The following is a 17,142-nucleotide window of genomic DNA, read 5'->3' as shown; positions in this document are numbered from 1 at the left end:
TTCCTTACGGTGGTGGTAGATGCCAGAGCGATGCCATCCAGAGAAACCATATCATCAGCTAATTCATTTCTGAGGTGTTCTGTTCCGAGTAGAATAACTTCAGTCTTGTCCGAGTTCAGCAGCAGGAAGTTGCAGGTCATCCAGGTTTTGATGTCTTTAAGACACACTTGAAGTTTAGCGACCTGGTGGGTTTCATCTGGCTTGATCGGCAGATATAGTCAGAGACAAACAGACAAAACAAACAATGGAAAGACAAAGCAAACAAAAAAAAAACAAACGGAACATTTTTGGTCACAAAAAAAAAGAAAACTGGAGAAACTGTGTGGGTCAAAGTGAAGGATAGTCATGGTCAATGGTGTCGAATGCAGCACTAAGGTCTAACAAGACAAGTACACTACTAACATATGAAGATAAGATCCTTTATTATTATTATTATTATTAATAATCATTTTATTAGCTGATCACAGAAGCAGAATCCAACCAGTGACATCACTGAGTGAACTTTGACAGGTAAGTTGACCAATAACAAGCCTCCTGCTGGACTCGATTGGCTGTCTGGGCCAAGTGTGACATTGACAAGTAGTGTGACTCTCCACCTGGTGGTGGGAGGTTGAGATTATGTAATCTTTTACGTGCGTCTAGAAAACCAGTCCAGGACAAGTGTTCGCTCATTAGCTCTGAGCAGCAGAACTCTTGAGGTCACCTGACTTCCTGCTGCGTCATCATGAGCTCCGAGGAGATCTGTGCTCCCTGAACGCACCTTTCACTCAGTTCATTGACTGTTTTTCTGGTTTCATTGAGTCCAATCTGATCCAGAACCAGAAGCTTATACACTCTGGACCCTTTCAGAGGTCCTCCGGTAAACCAGTTCCCAGAAGACCTGAGGACTTCTTCTGGTATCACACCACATTCATACTTCTGCTGCAGGTTCTCAGCATCACTCACACCTGCACAAGTCCCCAGGTAGAAAATCCTCCACTGCAGTCTGCTCCTCAGATCCTCCACTGGTATCACTGGGCTGGAGGTCCAGGAGGTCCTGCAGCAGCAGAAGCCATGGTTGCCCCCTCAGGCTCTGCATGTAGACCTGAAGACCTGGACAGGTATTTGTTGTAATTAATTAAAGGTAATTATAGGATGTATTATCTTATAACCTGGACCCTGGTCTGATGGACTCACAAGGTCTCTGTGGGCTGGAAGCGGCTCTCCTCTCCGTCCAGGATGCCGTGGTACAGGCCGATCTCCTGCTCCAGGCGCTGCTTGTTGCTTAGCAGCGCGTCGTAGTCGCGCCGCTGCTGTTCAATCTCGCCGTGCACGTCGCCGAGCTCTGCCTCCAGCTTGGCCACCACCGAGCCCAGGTTCTGCTGCTCCACGTCGTGCCAGTGCCGGGCGTCGCCAAGAGAGTTCTCCAGACCACGTCTCTGTAGGACGCAACAGACATCATGAGGCTAGTGGTGGATGCTAGTGATGGGTGGAGGCTAGTGGTGAAGGCTAGTGGTGGAGGCTGGTGGGTGATGGATGGAGGCTAGTGGTGGAGGCTGGTGATGGATGGAGGCTAGTGATGGAGGCTAGTGAAGGAGGCTAGTGATGGAGTGATGGAGGATGGAGGTTATTCTCACTAGCGCTCTGATGGACTCGTTCTCGGCCTGCAGACTCTGGATCTTGCAGCCGGTGTCGTGGCACTCGGCCTTCAGCGTCTCCACCTGCTGCTCCTCTGGACTCAGTCTGCTGCTCACACACTGCGCCTCCTGCAGCAACACACACACCATCAACACACACCTGTAAGAACCGTCCCACGTGAGAGAACACCTGTGCAGGTGAGCCGTCCTCACCTTACACTCCAGGTAGCTGTCCGTCTCAGCTCGGTTCCTCTCTGTCACCTTCTCCCAGTGGCTCCTGATGTAGGCCAGGATCTGGTCCAGACTGGTTTCTATGGGAGCATCGGGTTCGTCCACCTCAAGTCCTGCCATCTGACTGTAAAGGACTCGAACGTCCTGTAAGAACAGACGGAAATGAAGTAGACAGGTCACATGACAGACGGACAGGAAGTAGACAGGTCACATGACAGACGGACAGGAAGTAGACAGGTCACATGACAGAAGGACAGGAAGTAGACAGATAAGAGGACAGACGGTCAGGAAGTAGACAGGTCACATGACAGACGGACTGAGCTGTTGAAACGTTCTGCCCGGTGGAAGGTATAACATGCTTTTGGCGGGACCTGCTCGTGGTTGCGCTCCAGGTTGCGTAGCTCCGCCCTCATGTTCTCCATCTGCTCCTCCAGCTCGGCCTTCGTCAGGTTGGCGTCGTCGATCACTTTGTAGAGAGAGCTGATCTCCTCCTCCACCGCCTTCCTGAACGGCTGCTCGTTCTCAAACCTGCACAACCGAAGTACATGTTGCAACTTCCTCTGAACCTAGACCTGGTATAACTGATGTCTACTGAATGTACGTCAATGTAATGTCCCCTAAAGTCATGTAAACCTGGCTGTGTGTGTGTGTGTGTGTGTCCTCTGACCGGTCCTTGAAGTCCTCTGCGTTGGCCTGAACGTTCTCCGTCTGCAGCATCAGCTGAGCGTTGTCCAGGATCGCTTCGCTGACCTGCAGGAAACGCAGGAAATCGGAGAGCTGAGAGATGCTGGAGCCTGTCCTCACCTGTCTATAGACGTCCTCCTCACCTGTCTATAGACGTCCTCCTCACCTGTCCTCACCTCCCTTTAGACGTCCTCCTCACCTGTCTAAAGACGTCCTCACCTCCCTATAGACGTCCTCCCCACCTCCCTATAGACGTCCTCCCCACCTGTCTATAGACGTCCTCCTCCCCCCTCCCTTTAGACGTCCTCGTCACCTGTCCTCACCTGTCGGTAGACGTCCTCCCACTCCCTCCTGAGGGGCCCCCAGGCTCCGGCGCTGGAGGCCTTGCGGTCCAGACAGAGCCGGATCTGGTCCTCCAGCTGCTGGTTCAACTGCTCCAGCGCTCTGACCTTGTCTCTGTACTCCATGAGGCAGCTGTTGAGTCCGGCCGCTGCGGCGCCGTGACCCGCCGGCCGCTCCCCGGCCCGGGGCAGCACCGGGCCCACGCTGCTCCTCATGCCCTGCAGGAACACGCTGCTGATGCCCAGCGCCCGCCGGGACACCCGGGTGCCCAGGCAGGAGGCCCCTCCCATGGGGGGCGCAGAGCCCACGAACACACCGCGGGGGCCGGCGGTGAGGGCCGAGCCGATCCGGGGCCGATCCGAGGCCGATCGCTCGGAGGACGGCTGTCCCAGGAAGGATGAGCGGCGTCGGGGCAGAGGCATGATGGTCGGTAGCTCCGGGGGTCAAACCACCCGCAGCCGCTCGCTCCGGGATTTATGGGAGGACGGAGTTCTGGAAACATGGCCGCCTTTGTTCAGGACCCGTTTGTGTTGCTGCAGACACAAGTCTTTGTTCTCTGGAAATACAGAGTCTGATTTCAGCTGCATCAGCAGAAGGGGGGTCAGGAAGAGTCCTGAAGCTGAGAGGTCACAAGAGCGCACACACACACACACACACTTTGTGTTGGCAGACAGTGATGTTGACATGGAGGCAGATGAGGAGGGGCTTAAAGTCGCCCGTCTGAAGAGAAAGAGTAGAAGTTCTCATGCAAAGAAAGGAACAGCGGGCTCAAAAACGAACAGCGGGTTCAAAGAAGGCAGTGTTGTAAATAACCCCATGGAAGGTTTTGGGTTGATTGCCTGCTTTGTATTTGCCTTATTGGTGTTTGACGTATGCCTAGATGATATTGTATTGTATGTAGTGATGGCGAGATGAAGCTTCCTGAAGCATTGAAGCTCATGGGCCGAAGCTTCATGGAGCTTCATTTGCTCTACTGCGCCACCAAGAGGACACTACATGTAGAACAGGCAGAGTGATCATAACGACAACATGGCTTTGGTGTGTGAAACTTTAAATTGAATAAATTATGTTTGTGACGCCAATACATCAATTATTAACTTACTAATATTGTGTCTATCTTTATGATATAATGGCGGGGTAAAAATCAAAACTCGAAAGTGGTTAGAATATTCGACTTTCAGTCAGAGGATCGGTGTTTCGAGCCTCGGCTCCGCTAGTCCATGTTGACGTGTTACATTTTTTAAGTAAAAATAAGAACTTTTCCACAGTGCTGGGCTTTTTGAGACTATTTCGCCTGCTTTATGAAATACCCTTTCACAGGCACAGATGAAGCTGGGTACAGAGAGGAGGGGGAGGAATCCATTGAGTTTCGCTGCCTCTTATTTTTCAAATTGCACGGCAAACCCACGAACCATTTTCTGAATCAGTCACGTGGTGCGGCCGGCTCGCGAGGCTTCGAACGTCACCGCATACGTCATCGACACAAGCCACCAAAATCTACCTGGATTACTCGACACGCGCATCGAAGCCTCAACACGAAAGGACACATCATAAATTTGACTTTTATTTTGAAAAGGTAATAGGAATCGCAGATTTGTTTGAATGTGAGCTTGACAGTATGGTTACAGACGCTTTTATTCAAAAAGTGTAATAGTTTAATGGCCCCGTATGAGGCTAAAGCTTTACGGTGGTGATAGTTTACAAGTTTAATGGATGTATTTTGACCCGAAGGAAGGAAATAAAGGAGTAATTTAACCAGCAGTAAGTTTCATGCCACTTCATATACGGGGATCCGTTACAACTATTCTTTCTTAAACCTGATGCCATATGAACTCGTATCTATCTCCCATCAGACTGCTCGTGAGACGCCACAGGAAACTCACTCAGGACCTCAGTCGTCAAACATCCACAGAACAGAGAGTTTGGATCAGAGTTCAATTCACGTAGATTTATTTGTAACATACAGTTTACAAATAAAACAAGTTGGGTCCGGAAAATAGACAACATCCTCCTTCCACATCTGTCTTTCCCAACTCGCGAACAAACAAACAGACACATTATTTTAACGTAACATTCAGGTACAGCCCCCGTCCAACCCCTAATTTCGTTCTGTCACTCACCCTTCTCACGAACACCAGTTTATGCCGGTGACTTTTGCTGACGTCTCACACCCGGAGGGTTTCATATACACCTCCATCAGAAAGAGGACTGGGCCTTCAGTGGTGGGTTTCATATACACCTCCATCAGAAAGAGGACTGGGCCTTCAGTGGAGGGTTTTATATGAACCTCCATCAGAAAGAGGACTGGGCCTTCAGTGGTGGGTTTCATATACACCTCTATCAGAAAGAGGACTGGGCCTTCAGTGGAGGGTTTTATATGAACCTCCATCAGAAAGAGGACTGGGCCTTCAGTGGAGGATTCTAAGTGGCAGCTCCTGAACCTGGTGTACTTCCTGTCTTCAGGTCTCTGGTCAAGGCCAGAGTCTGGGTTCACTATAGTTTTTGTTAAAGCATGAACAGCATGGAGGACTTCATCCAGAATTAGTGCTATGATGCATTGTGTGTCTGGGGAGGATTTAACATGTTATGCATGTTATTGCCCTGAGACGCTGATTGTTAAATAAAGTTTTTAAAAAATCAAAATCTCTCTGGCTGTCTCTTTCTCTCTCTCCCCCCCTCTCTCTCTCTCTCTCTCTCTCTCTCTCTCCACCTCTCTCTCTCCCCCTCTCTCTCTCTGTGGTATATTGTTGTCTTTCAAGTTTCACTTCTCTTTCTGTCACATTTTGTTTTTCACTCATGAAATCAAACCACAAACATCTTGTTGACTTCTTCTTGTCGTGTCTGCTGACGTGAAAACATTAACCCAGGAGAGTCCAGAGCCAAGACTAGCAAGTCTAGAGTCGAGCCCAGCAAGTCAAGACCAGCAAGTCCAGAGTCCAGACCAGCAAGTCAAGACCAGCAAGTCTAGAGTCCAGACCAGCAAGTGTATCTTCAAAGACCTTCAAGGTTTCCAGATTGATGGTAGCAGCAGGAGATCTGGAGCTTGTGTTTATGTTTTATGTGTGTGATACAATCCGTTTATGTCTATAAGGTTTTTACAGTTTTAAATCTGAATCTATAAAATCTATCATATAATATACTAAAGAATTATATAATAATGATAATATATCTGTGTATTCTCTTTTACACAACAATCAGCGTGAGAAGAGGAAGGATGTGACAAAACAACTGTTTATCAACTTCCTGCTGTTTTATGTTCACACAAACTATGTAAGGTTTAGACACTTTAATGTTTGTCATGAAACAAAACACTTCACTTCAGTCTGAGACACGCTTCATGTTTATATTCATTCAGTCCGAGACACGCTTCATGTTTATATTTATTCAGTCTGAGACACGCTTCACGTTTATATTCATTCAGTCCGAGACACGCTTCATGTTTATATTTATTCAGTCTGAGACACGCTTCACGTTTATATTCATTCAGTCGGAGACACGCTTCATGTTTATATTCACTTGACTCCATCAAAACGCCTAATAGCATCTGTTAGCATCTGTTAGTAGCAGATACGTGTACTGATCCTTCACATTATCATAGATCACTTTCATGTCACATATGTTCTGACTCACTTTTACTTCCTGTTCAAACAGGGTGATGCAACACAGTGATCAACTGAGAGGTCACATGACCAAACCCTCTCCAACAACAGCAGCAAAGCTCACATTCAATATACAGGCCAGTGGATCCAGTTCTGCAAGTCTGCTGATGTTCAGATGATGCGTTCAAGGCATTCACTGTTGAGATCAGCTGTTTCCACTGCTTACCAGGATGAGGAACTCAGTCAGTTCAGTTCAGCAGCAACAAGACTTTAACCTTTTATCTCCCTGAAAACACACCGACATCTGAACAGAGATCTGTGTGTTTGCAGCCAGAGATCCTTCATGTGTCTTTTATTTTGAAAAATGAAACCCTTTAAGTACACCTAATTGGAAGAATCATGCATGAAAAGTTGATTTTAAAAGGGCCAGTGTGTCCGGTAACATCTAATGGTGAATGCCCCGGTCACGGTTTAGTGTGTCCGTTCTGGGCTCCTGTAAAAAGTAGATAGTTCGCCCTGAAAGCTACGCACCGTTCCTTTCAGGGCTTCATGAAGCAGTGCTGAAGATCGAAGGTCGCAGCACAAACAGGAAGCTGCGGTCGTGGCCGTCTCTACAGCGACAAAGCCTGTGAGGTGTCGCCGTCAGAAGTCACGGAGGCTCTGGTCAAGCCCGACGGACCTCTGCAGGACTTACTAAGCGAGCTCTGATTGGCCGGCCGGCAGCGGCACATGTGAAGCAGCTTCAGCAAGTCGCGGCGGAAACGCTCGCCCACGAAGGCGTAGAGGAAGGGGTTGAGGCCGGCGTGCACGTAGGCCAGACTCTTCAGCATCTGGCCCGCCTTGTCGAAGCGCTTCCTTTTCTCGCAGTCCGTCATGGACATGTTGGAGGCCTGCGCGGCCTCCGTCACCAGCACGCCGGTGTACGGCAGCTGGGTCACGAGGAACGCCGCCACCACGGCCAGGATGACGCGCATGGCCTTGTGCTTCTGGAAGTTGCGGGTCTTCAGCAACTTGGCGACGATGACGCTGTAGCAGAAGGCCATGACGACGAAGGGCAGGCAGAAGCCCATGCTCACCTGCAGCGACAGCACCAGAACCTTGGTGCGGTTCCCCAGTTGAGCTGGGAACACCATCCTGCAGTACTCCTGCGCGTCCGGCTGGGAGGTGGCGGTGGCGAACGCGAGCTCGGGCGTGGCGAGCAGCAGGGCCAGCAGCCACACCCCCAGGCACACCAGCCGGCTGCTGCGCCGGCGCTCCGCCTGCGAGTTCTGCGCCTTGGCGGTGTGCACGATGACAACGTAGCGGTCGACGCTGATGCAGGTGAGCAGCAGCGTGCTGCTGAACAGGTTCACCTTGTAGAGGGCGGAGTTCAGCCTGCAGAGGACAGTGCCAAAGCTCCAGTGGCCGCCCGCCGCCTCGGCCGCCCACAGCGGCAGAGTGACGAGGAACAGCAGGTCAGCCACCGCCAGGTTCAGCAGGTACACGTCCGTCATGGTCTTCAGCCGCCGCCGGAAGTTCAGGTAGATCCACACCACGGCCAGGTTCCCGGTCCCGCCCACAATGGCGATCAGCCAGAAGAGCGGCGGCTCAAAGTGACTCCTGAACTCCCGCACTGATGAGCGGTCGCAGAACAGGTCGTCAGTGTACTCGTACTCACCCTCAGTGGTCTGTGAGGAGTTGATGTAGAACGGGTCCTGCAAGCAGAGAAGACACACCTGAACACACCTGAACACACCTGACCACACTTGAACACACCTGACACACCTAAACACACCTGAACACTCCTGAACACACCTGACACACCTGACCGTACCTGAACACATGTGACACACATGGACACACCTGAACACACCTGACACACCTAAACACAGCTGACATACCTGACACACCTGACCATACCTGAACACATGTGACACACATGGACACACCTGAACACACCTGGACACACCTGAACATACCTGTAGCTGAAGAATTGTTCTATCATGCATTTCTATTCTGACTTCACAGACAGCAGAAAACCTTGTTTCTAATTCATGGTTCCTGTTAAATCAATCAATTATTCAGATCAATAACTGATCAGAATTATCATCTGGTGTGTTACCTCGGTGGTGGAGGTCATCATGATGTCATCTATGGAGGTCATGTACTCTTTGTTTATGGTGATGAGATCATTCAGCAACCTTTTCAGGAAACAAAAAGACAAACAGGTTCAGACAAACAGAAGCTGTGACATTACACTGTGACATCATACTGTGACATCACACTGTGACATCACACTGACACATCATACTGTGACATCACACTGTGACATCACACTGACACATCACACTGTGACATCTATGTGATATCTATGAACATGAAAGTATTCAACATGAATTAATATTATTCTAACTATTCAAATAGAACACAGCGATGGTATTATTCTAATATTATGGCCACTTCAACATGTTTCATTAATTAAATGTTTCTCATAAACCACTGTGGAAAGGTACAATATTTAGGTACTTGTACTTTACATGAGTATCTCCATTTTCTGCAACTTTATACTTCTAATCTACAACATCTCAGTGGTCGTTTTGTACTTTTTACTGTATTAATCAACTCATAAATGATGATGTAATATTATAGATTAAACTACCAGCAGTAGTCTATAAAATAAGCTCCACCTTTAGGGTGAACACACTAAATGTACATTTAAAAATTACTACTGCTGTATGTACATACAACAAACACTAGTAAAGCACAATGTACACACAACATCCAGTAAGAAGTACAAAATAAAACAAATACTAACAAGTAAATGAAACAGAAGTGGACTCACAGCGATGCGTCTTCTTCTCAGATTGACTTTCCGTCCGTTAAACCACAGAAAGACGTTCAGAGTCAAAGCAGAAGTTAATTCAGAGGGAGGAGCTGCCTGACGCGTTTACCCTCATTTAACCCTTAATTTACCCCTAATTTAACCTTTAATTTACCATTATTCAAACCTTAATTTAACCTTTAATTTTGCCCGTATTCAACCCTTAATTTACCATAATTTGACTTCTACTTTACCCTTATTTAACCTTTAATTTAACCTTGATCAACCCTAAATGTACCCCTTAATTTAACCCGTAATTTATCCTTATTGAACCCTAAATTTACCCTAATTTAACCCTTATTTAACGCTTATTTAACCCTTAATGTACCATGTAGTAGAGTAGCGATGAGGTGTCTGTAGTTGAGCACACTGAACTGTTGTTTTTGTTTGCTTCCTGTCAGTGACACACAAAAACACACACACCACATTTTTCAGCGGTAAACTGAAAAATAACCTTCTCTTGACCACTTATGTACAATAATTTGACCTCTTTTTTCCATTCCACACCTTCACTGTGCGTGTTTGTGTGTTCATGTGTGTGTGGTTGTGTGTGCGTGTGTGTGTTCATGTGTGTACGTGTATGCGTGTGTGTTTGTGTGTGTTCATGTGTGTGTGTGTGTGTGTGTGTGTGTTCATGTGTGTGTGTGTGTGTTTGTGGTTGCAGCTTGGCATGCGACACTGTGCCGTGTGAACCCGCTGGCACGCAATGTGGTTGATTCCTGTTTCGATGTCGTCACACACACACACACACACACACACACACACACACACACACACAGCTTCCTGTCTTGTCAACACAACAGTTTCATGTCCAGATTAAAGGACGTATCAGCAGACACGTGCTAATGCTAAAGTGCTAATGCTAACAAAGTCCAGATTTATAGATGTAAAGTCTGTTAGGGCGGGGCATATATATATATATATATATATATATATATATATATATATATATATATATATATATCATCTCGTGAGTAAAGAGCCTGAAGACGTTAAATCAGGAATAAAAATATAAAATAAATACCCACAATGCACCATATTGATTTATGTAGTCATGGTAACATGATATGTCGCAGCAACGGGTCCGTTCATAGCTCTACTGCGATGGCGTGGCCCAGTGCATGATGGGAAACGCCTGCTGTCCTACATCAGAGAGCTGATTGGCTCTTAGATCTGACACAAACACCACGTGTTGTAGAACATTATTATTTATGTTTGGTTTAATACTTAACGCTGGATTGTTGACTATTAGTCTCATGTTTAATATGAAGACATATCTTGTGTGGTTGATAATAATAAATAGTATTTATAACACACATTAAACCAGTAGTAATGTATTTCACATGCAGACATAACAAGAACAAAGGATGCAGCTACACACACATTTATATTAATATATATTTATAAACACATATGAATGAATCAGAACGAGGTCTGAAAACTACAAGTAGCCTACAGATCTAACAGGAAGTGGCTGTTTTCTGACTTCCTGTGTGATGTTTGAAGGAGGCAGTATTCCTTTATTAAGAAGGAATAGAAGTGAAAGTTTATGAAACACAACTCAACTCGACTTGATCGTGTTTTATTGTAATGTAACTTCATGAAGTTATGAAGAAATGTCTGCACATGTTTTAACAAAATGTTGGACAAAGATTTTGCATTATTTTATGAACATGTTATATGTGATTCTTCAGCTATGAAAGACTATTTTAGGAAATGGTGATTATCATAAATGTGAGTATCATAAATGTATTGATTATCTTTGTATGAACTTGATTTTCTTTGTATGTTTTTTCCAAAAGTTTGAAATGTAGATTAAAAACTCTTAAATGCAAACAAAAGGCATTTATGAAAGTATACACGTGCAATTATTGAATAAAGAATTATTAAAAAAATGAGAGACTTCATTTCACTCAGTAGGACCTTCCGCTTCCATTCGGAAGTACCCGGATGCACCCAGAGACGGGTGAATCTGCCGGACGTTACGTCAGCGTGGCTCGGAGGCGAAGCGGAAGTAAATAGCCGCGTCGCGTCGCAGCAGGACGAGGTGAGTTGTAGCTCCACTCACCTGCTTCCTGTTCACCTGAAGCTCACGCGCCTCATGCGCCGCGGAACCCGGAAGCAGCGATGACGCCGAAGAGCCGGCTACAAAGCTCCGGTTAGCATCACTTTTGCTCTCTGCGATGCTACTTTCGTTTTTTTTCTGGATTTATAGAGTTTGTTTGATATTTAATTAAAATATTGAATGAACTTTCTTCATAGATGAGTTAAAACAATCTACGAGTGAGATTCTGTCATCAACATGTATTTGATTTATTAAAACATCTTCATCTTCAAAGAAGACGAGGTTCAACCAGAAAGAGCAGCTGACGTTACTCAGGTACTCTGTAACTGTGGTAATATGTAACTGTGGTACTTTGTAACTGTGGTACTCTGTAACTGTGGTACTATGTAACTCAGGTACTCTGTAACTGTGGTACTATGTAACTCAGGTACTCTGTGGTCCTTGTGGTCCCATGTGATCCATGTGGAGCAGGACCTGGACTCCTCTGAAGCTCCTCTTGTGCTTGCAGGTATGTGTCCTGATGTCGTCGGTGAAGCGTTACCATGACATCAGCCCTGTGACGCTGCAGCTGGTGGGCGGGGCCGTGAGCTCCAGCCTGTACTGTGGGGAGGTGGAGGGTCTGGGGGGTCTGGCCGAGTCCTTCATGGTGGAGCTGTATCGCTGTAAGGTCTGTCAGTTCACCTGCGGCCTGAAGGCCTCCATCAGCAGCCACCTGCAGGCCAGGCACCTGGAGGAGGGCAGCGCAGGGGGCGGGGCCGACGACGGAGAGGAGGCGAGGCTCCGGAGGGGGGCGTCACCCTATCAGGACGAAGACGAGGACTTCCTGCTCTACAACATGCTGGACATGAGCCCGCCCACCTGTGACATCAGCAGCGAGGGGGGGCTGCACGTTGCTCACACCTGTGAGGTGACACACACACACACACACACCCATGTGAGGTGCACACAGAACAATTCACAAATATATTACAATGCACAAATTACGATTCATATAAATGTACAAAAAAATCAGAAAATATATTTCTGCATTTGTGTGTGGATTTTTCTATTTGTTTGTGGATCGCACTGCCTTTGTTTGTGGATGGCTCCACTTTTGTGTGTTTTTTTATTTATTTTTTTATTTATTTTTTAGACTCTCCTGATGTGGCTGGATTTGCAAATGTGTTTTTTTCAACATGGACCTATTGTAGCCAATCAGATGTCGACCTAATTTTCACCACCGCCGTCCTGCTGGTGCTGAATCAAACTGCTGCTGAAGTAGCGCTGGCCACGCCCCCTTTCCAGCACAAACGAAGCAAATCACGCGCCCATGTGATTGTTTGAAAATGAAGGCGACATCTGATTCCATGTTGAAAAAAACGCATTTGCGAATCCAGCCACGTCAGGGTTGTCTAAAAAATAAATACAAACAAATGCAGTGTGATCCACAAACAAATAGAAAAATCCACACACACACACACCTCTGATGTGGCTCCAGTGAGATCCCTCCTGGTCTGGTCTGATGTGATCCTGTGCTGGTCTCTAAAAGTCCACCTGTGTCTGTCTGCAGGTGAGCACTCTCTTCGAGGAGGAGGCCTCCATGTCCCCTCTGAAGGGGGGTTCAGGTCTGTCTGGTCCCCCCATGTCCCCTCTGAAGGGGGGTTCAAGTTCAGGTCTGTCTGGTCCCCCCGAACCCTCCGCCACCCAGGAGCAGATGGCGCAGTCCGCTCACCTCATGACGTTGGGTCTCTGTCGCACCTCTGCTGCTAAGCCCCGCTCCTCCAGACCCCCACCTGAAGACTCGCCCTGCCTGCCTCAGCCCGGCAGCCTGAAGCAGAGCGAGGCCCGGACCAGGACCAGGACCAGGACCAGGACCAGGCTGGCGTGCCTCCTGTGCCCTGCGGTGCTGCCTTCCAGGCGGCTGCTGGACGTCCATGTGCGGTCTCACCGGGCGGCCGGCGGCTTCAGCTGCGTCTGCTGCAGCCGGGCGGCCGCCAGCTGGGAGGAGCTGGAGCCGCACTGGAGGGGCCACTGTAGGAGGAAGAGGAGGAGGAGGAAGAGGAGAGAACAGGAGGAGGATAAGGAGAAGGAGAAGGAGAAGAAGAAGAAGGAGAAGAAGAAGGCAGCATCCGGGCGCTTCGTCTGTCCGGTCTGTCTGAGGAGCTTCAGGAGCGCCGCCTTACGGAGAACTCACCAGCAAACACGCCACGGAGACCAACCAGGTCTGGCCCCGCCCACTGTCGCTCTGGCCCCGCCCACTGCCGCTCTGATGACATGACCTTTGACATGTTTGATTTATTTCCGCCAGGCGGATGGAGGACCCGGCTGATTGGACGAGCAGGAGGGAAGGAGGCGGAGCTTCCAGACAGGTAGACGCTCAGAAGCTTTTATTGCGAAAGGTTTTAGCTTTTATTGTGAAAGGTTTTAGCTCAACAGCGTCACCACTGAGCTCTAGAGATGCACAACAACCGTAAAGTAAGAGATAGTCTAAAAAATCTGACAACAAATATTGAAATGAAATATTGTGTTGGATGGAAACATGTTGCCGTTATGGCAATGAAGACGAGATCTTTATATTGAATAAACGTTAAGAGGAAAGATGGCCGCTCTTATGAGTGAAAAACACCAACATGTGAACTCTCATGGCTGCGCCCTCCAGCCAATCAGAAACCAGTATGTGTGTGTGTTTGTTCCCAGTCAGACCAGCAGACGGCCGAGTGTCACGGAGACGAAGAAGACGACGACGAAGAAGAAGAAGAAGACGAAGAAGAAGAAGACGACGACGACGAAGACGACCAGGAGTAAGGAAGAAGAAGAGGGGCGGGGCCAGGAGAGGGCTTTCTGCTGCTCTCTGTGCCACAGGTGAATACATTACCCACAATCCATCACTCCACATGCTGGCATTAGGCTCGTTCGAATAAGCTGCTTCTCGCCTGGAATGCCGACGAGGGCAGCGTCAAGCCAAAAAACTGGTCAAGTCGGACAATTTTCAGATGCCTTCAAATATCACACAGGAAGTCAGAGAACAGTCACTTCCTGTTAGATCTGTAGGCTACTTGTAGTTTTCAGACCGCGTTCTGATTCATTCGTGTTTATAAATATATATTAATATAAATGTGTGTGTAGCTGCATCCTTTGTTCTTGTTATGTGTGCATGTGAAATACATTACTACTGGTTTAATATGTGTTATAAATAATCTTTATTATTATTATCAACCACACAAGATATGTCTTCATATTAAACATGAGACTAACAGTCAACAATCCAGCGTTAAGTATTAAACTACACATAAATAATAATGTTCTACAACACGTGATGTTTGTGTCAGATCTAAGAGCCAATCAGCTCTCTGATTTGGGACAGCCAGGTGTTTCCCATCATGCACTGGACCACACAGTGGTGGAGAGATACTGCGGCGCCTGGCTCTGAAACTTGCGCCGCCTTGCTCTCGTGAGATCATCGTTGACCACGTGTGCACAACGTCAGAGCAAGTCGGACACAAATCTACCCAGCATGCATTGCACGGCGATCGATTCTGATCAAGACCGGCTCATCTGGAACAAACCTTTTGTTTTCAGCAGGTGACGATTGGACGATTTACCTGTCACGTGTTTCATAAACAGGAAGTTCTCCACCAAGTTGACTCTGAGGCGTCACCTGGGGACGCACGGGGGAGCGCGACCTTTCACCTGCCCGCACTGCGCCTACTGCAGCAGGCTGAAGGCCTCACTGCTGCAGCACCTGAGGACACACACAGGTAACACTCGCCTGAGGACACACACAGGTAACACTCGCCTGAGGGGACACACAGGTAGCACTCGCCTGAAGACACACACAGGTAACACACTCACTTCGAGGACACACACACACAGGTAACACACTCACTTCGAGGACACACACACACAGGTAACACTCACCTGAAGACGCACACAGGTAACACACTCACTTCGAGGACACACACACACAGGTAACACACTCACTTCGAGGACACACACACACAGGTAACACTCACCCGAGGACACACACAGGTAACACACTCACCCGAGGACACACACAGGTAACACACTCACCCGAGGACACACACAGGTAACACTCACTTGAGGACACACACAGGTAACACACTCACCTCAGGACACACACACACACAGGTAACACACTCACCCGAGGACACACACACACACACACAGGTAACCCACTCACCCGAGGACACACACACACACAGGTAACCCACTCACCCGAGGACACACCTTTCAAGCTGTCAGCTGACTGTACATTGTGTCTCTCTCTCAGGTGAGAAGCCGTACAGGTGTACCGAGTGTCCGTATGCTTCCATAGATCGCAGCTCTCTGCTCAGACACAGTAGAACTCACAGTCAGGAGAAACCGTACAGCTGTCAACACTGTGACTACAGCAGGTAACGCCGCGCTGTGATTGGCTCCTCATGTGAGTGTCTGTGCTGTGATTGGCTCCTCATGTGAGTGTCTGTGCTGTGATTGGCTCCTCATGTGAGTGTCTGTGCTGTGATTGGCTCCTCATGTGAGTGTCTCTGCTGTGATTGGTTCCCAGTATCCAGAAGAAGAGTTTGGACCTCCACGCTCGCCGCCACCACAGCGGCGAGGCGTTCCCGTGCCAGCAGTGTGATTACTCGAGTCCAGACCGCCAGCTGCTGCTGAGGCACGTCCGCCGACACCACGCCTGTGACCTCACAGGGGAGCGGACACTATGATTGGACTGTCAGTTTGTGGGCGGGTCCACTGTGTCGCATTTGATTGTTTTTTTATCTGCTGGATTTTTACAGTAAAACATGTAAAAAAAATTTAACTGTGTTTTTATTTTTTTACTATATCCACAATGTTTCCACTGTGACTTAACAGACCGACAACCTAGAAACGTTACAAAATGACTTTGTAGAGAGAGAGACTGCTCTGATGTTTGCACTCTAGATTCAAAATGGCCGATTTCCTGTTGTGGCTCAGCTATCGAGCATTTCAAACTCTAGTTATCTGCCTCCATGAAAGTCTTTCAGGCTTCAGTAATGCTCAGTGCTCCTCCTGATGGATATAAATAATAAAGATAAAGAATATCAAAATGACCTTATATTTAGAACGCTGCAGCTCGTCCTGATGATAATAGTAATACTTAAATCTTATACTGTGCTTTTCTAAGTACCCAAAGACCTCACCTTCCTGCTAATCAATCGCTTAATGATGAAAAGCTCTTCAGGCTGATGGAGTCCTGCTGCATTCTGGGACAAAGGAGGTCGCTGTTGAGTCAATATCAGTTGCTCCACATTTGCTGAGGTTCATGATGGTTAACTAACCCTTAATTAACCATTAACTAACCCACAATGAATCATTAACTAACCCTTAATTAACCAGTCACTCCTGCAATGCTGCACAACGTTGGGGCTGATGTACGTCCGAGCTCTGTTGCTGGACGTGGAGACCTTCACAGACCCGCTGTCCCTCTTACTAAACTGCAGTGACGAAGCAGAGGCTACTCAAAGCTTTCCAAACTGTCAATCATGCAAAAGTCTTATGGGATACAAAGCTGAAACCGAGGTGCTATTTGGTGCATTTTAACATCATGAGAGCAATCAGCTGACTCGTCTTCTCTCTGACTCAAATCTGGACTTTCTCTGTCTAACCGAAACGTTAAAACCGACAACTCCCGACACTCCTGAGTTGAGTTGTGCCCGGATATCAGTGTTTTAGGCGAGATCCTGGGGCTCATCAAGGGGGGACGAGTCAGAGTACAGGACTAAC

General features: G+C 47.8%; 3 protein-coding genes across 5 annotated transcripts; 1 reads left to right on the top strand and 2 right to left on the bottom strand.

The window, feature by feature from the left end:
• Nucleotides 1-1,010: 1,010 nt before the first annotated feature.
• bfsp2 (beaded filament structural protein 2, phakinin) lies at nt 1,011-3,295 on the bottom strand (the record flags this gene model as incomplete). Its single annotated transcript, XM_079214123.1, has 7 exons — nt 1,011-1,092; nt 1,177-1,418; nt 1,617-1,745; nt 1,830-1,991; nt 2,219-2,375; nt 2,515-2,597; nt 2,855-3,295. 7 exons carry the CDS (start codon nt 3,293-3,295, stop codon nt 1,011-1,013), a joined length of 1,296 nt encoding a protein of 431 aa, XP_079070249.1.
• Nucleotides 3,296-6,277: 2,982 nt separating this feature from the next.
• On the bottom strand, nt 6,278-8,615 carry ccr9a (chemokine (C-C motif) receptor 9a; the record flags this gene model as incomplete). Its single annotated transcript, XM_079214110.1, has 4 exons — nt 6,278-8,166; nt 8,267-8,285; nt 8,367-8,371; nt 8,574-8,615. 4 exons carry the CDS (start codon nt 8,613-8,615, stop codon nt 7,084-7,086), a joined length of 1,149 nt encoding a protein of 382 aa, XP_079070236.1. The 3' UTR covers nt 6,278-7,083.
• A 2,711-nt stretch (nt 8,616-11,326) lies between these two features.
• Nucleotides 11,327-16,182, top strand: LOC306744006 (uncharacterized protein). 3 transcript variants are annotated; one of them, XM_079226566.1, is made up of 8 exons: nt 11,327-11,379; nt 11,906-12,304; nt 12,947-13,598; nt 13,685-13,745; nt 14,074-14,238; nt 15,001-15,134; nt 15,668-15,791; nt 15,944-16,182. In XM_079226566.1, exons 2-8 carry the CDS (start codon nt 11,918-11,920, stop codon nt 16,101-16,103), a joined length of 1,683 nt encoding a protein of 560 aa, XP_079082692.1. In that variant the 5' UTR covers nt 11,327-11,379; nt 11,906-11,917; the 3' UTR covers nt 16,104-16,182. The 3 variants fall into 3 exon arrangements, with proteins under 3 accessions (XP_079082692.1, XP_079082691.1, XP_079082693.1); XM_079226565.1 differs by lacking the exon at nt 11,327-11,379 and adding an exon at nt 11,584-11,712; XM_079226567.1 differs by lacking the exon at nt 11,327-11,379 and adding an exon at nt 11,584-11,712 and having other exon boundaries at nt 15,668-15,820; nt 15,944-16,070.
• The last annotated feature ends 960 nt before the right edge of the window (nt 16,183-17,142 follow it).

The sequence above is a fragment of the Taurulus bubalis genome (genome assembly GCF_910589615.1).
Source record: "Taurulus bubalis genome assembly, chromosome: 1".
In the NCBI taxonomy this organism is placed as follows: domain Eukaryota; kingdom Metazoa; phylum Chordata; class Actinopteri; order Perciformes; family Cottidae; genus Taurulus; species Taurulus bubalis.
This window is presented reverse-complemented; position numbering and strand designations above follow the sequence as displayed.

Excerpts from the sequence above, each read along its gene's own strand:
- LOC306744006 (XM_079226566.1), top strand. The coding sequence starts at position 11,918 with ATGTCGTCGGTGAAGCGTTACCATGACATCAGCCCTGTGACGCTGCAG. Across the intron at positions 13,746-14,073 it reads GAGGCGGAGCTTCCAGACAG|TCAGACCAGCAGACGGCCGA; the intron begins GTAGACGCTCAG and ends GTTTGTTCCCAG. Across the intron at positions 15,135-15,667 it reads GCACCTGAGGACACACACAG|GTGAGAAGCCGTACAGGTGT; the intron begins GTAACACTCGCC and ends TCTCTCTCTCAG.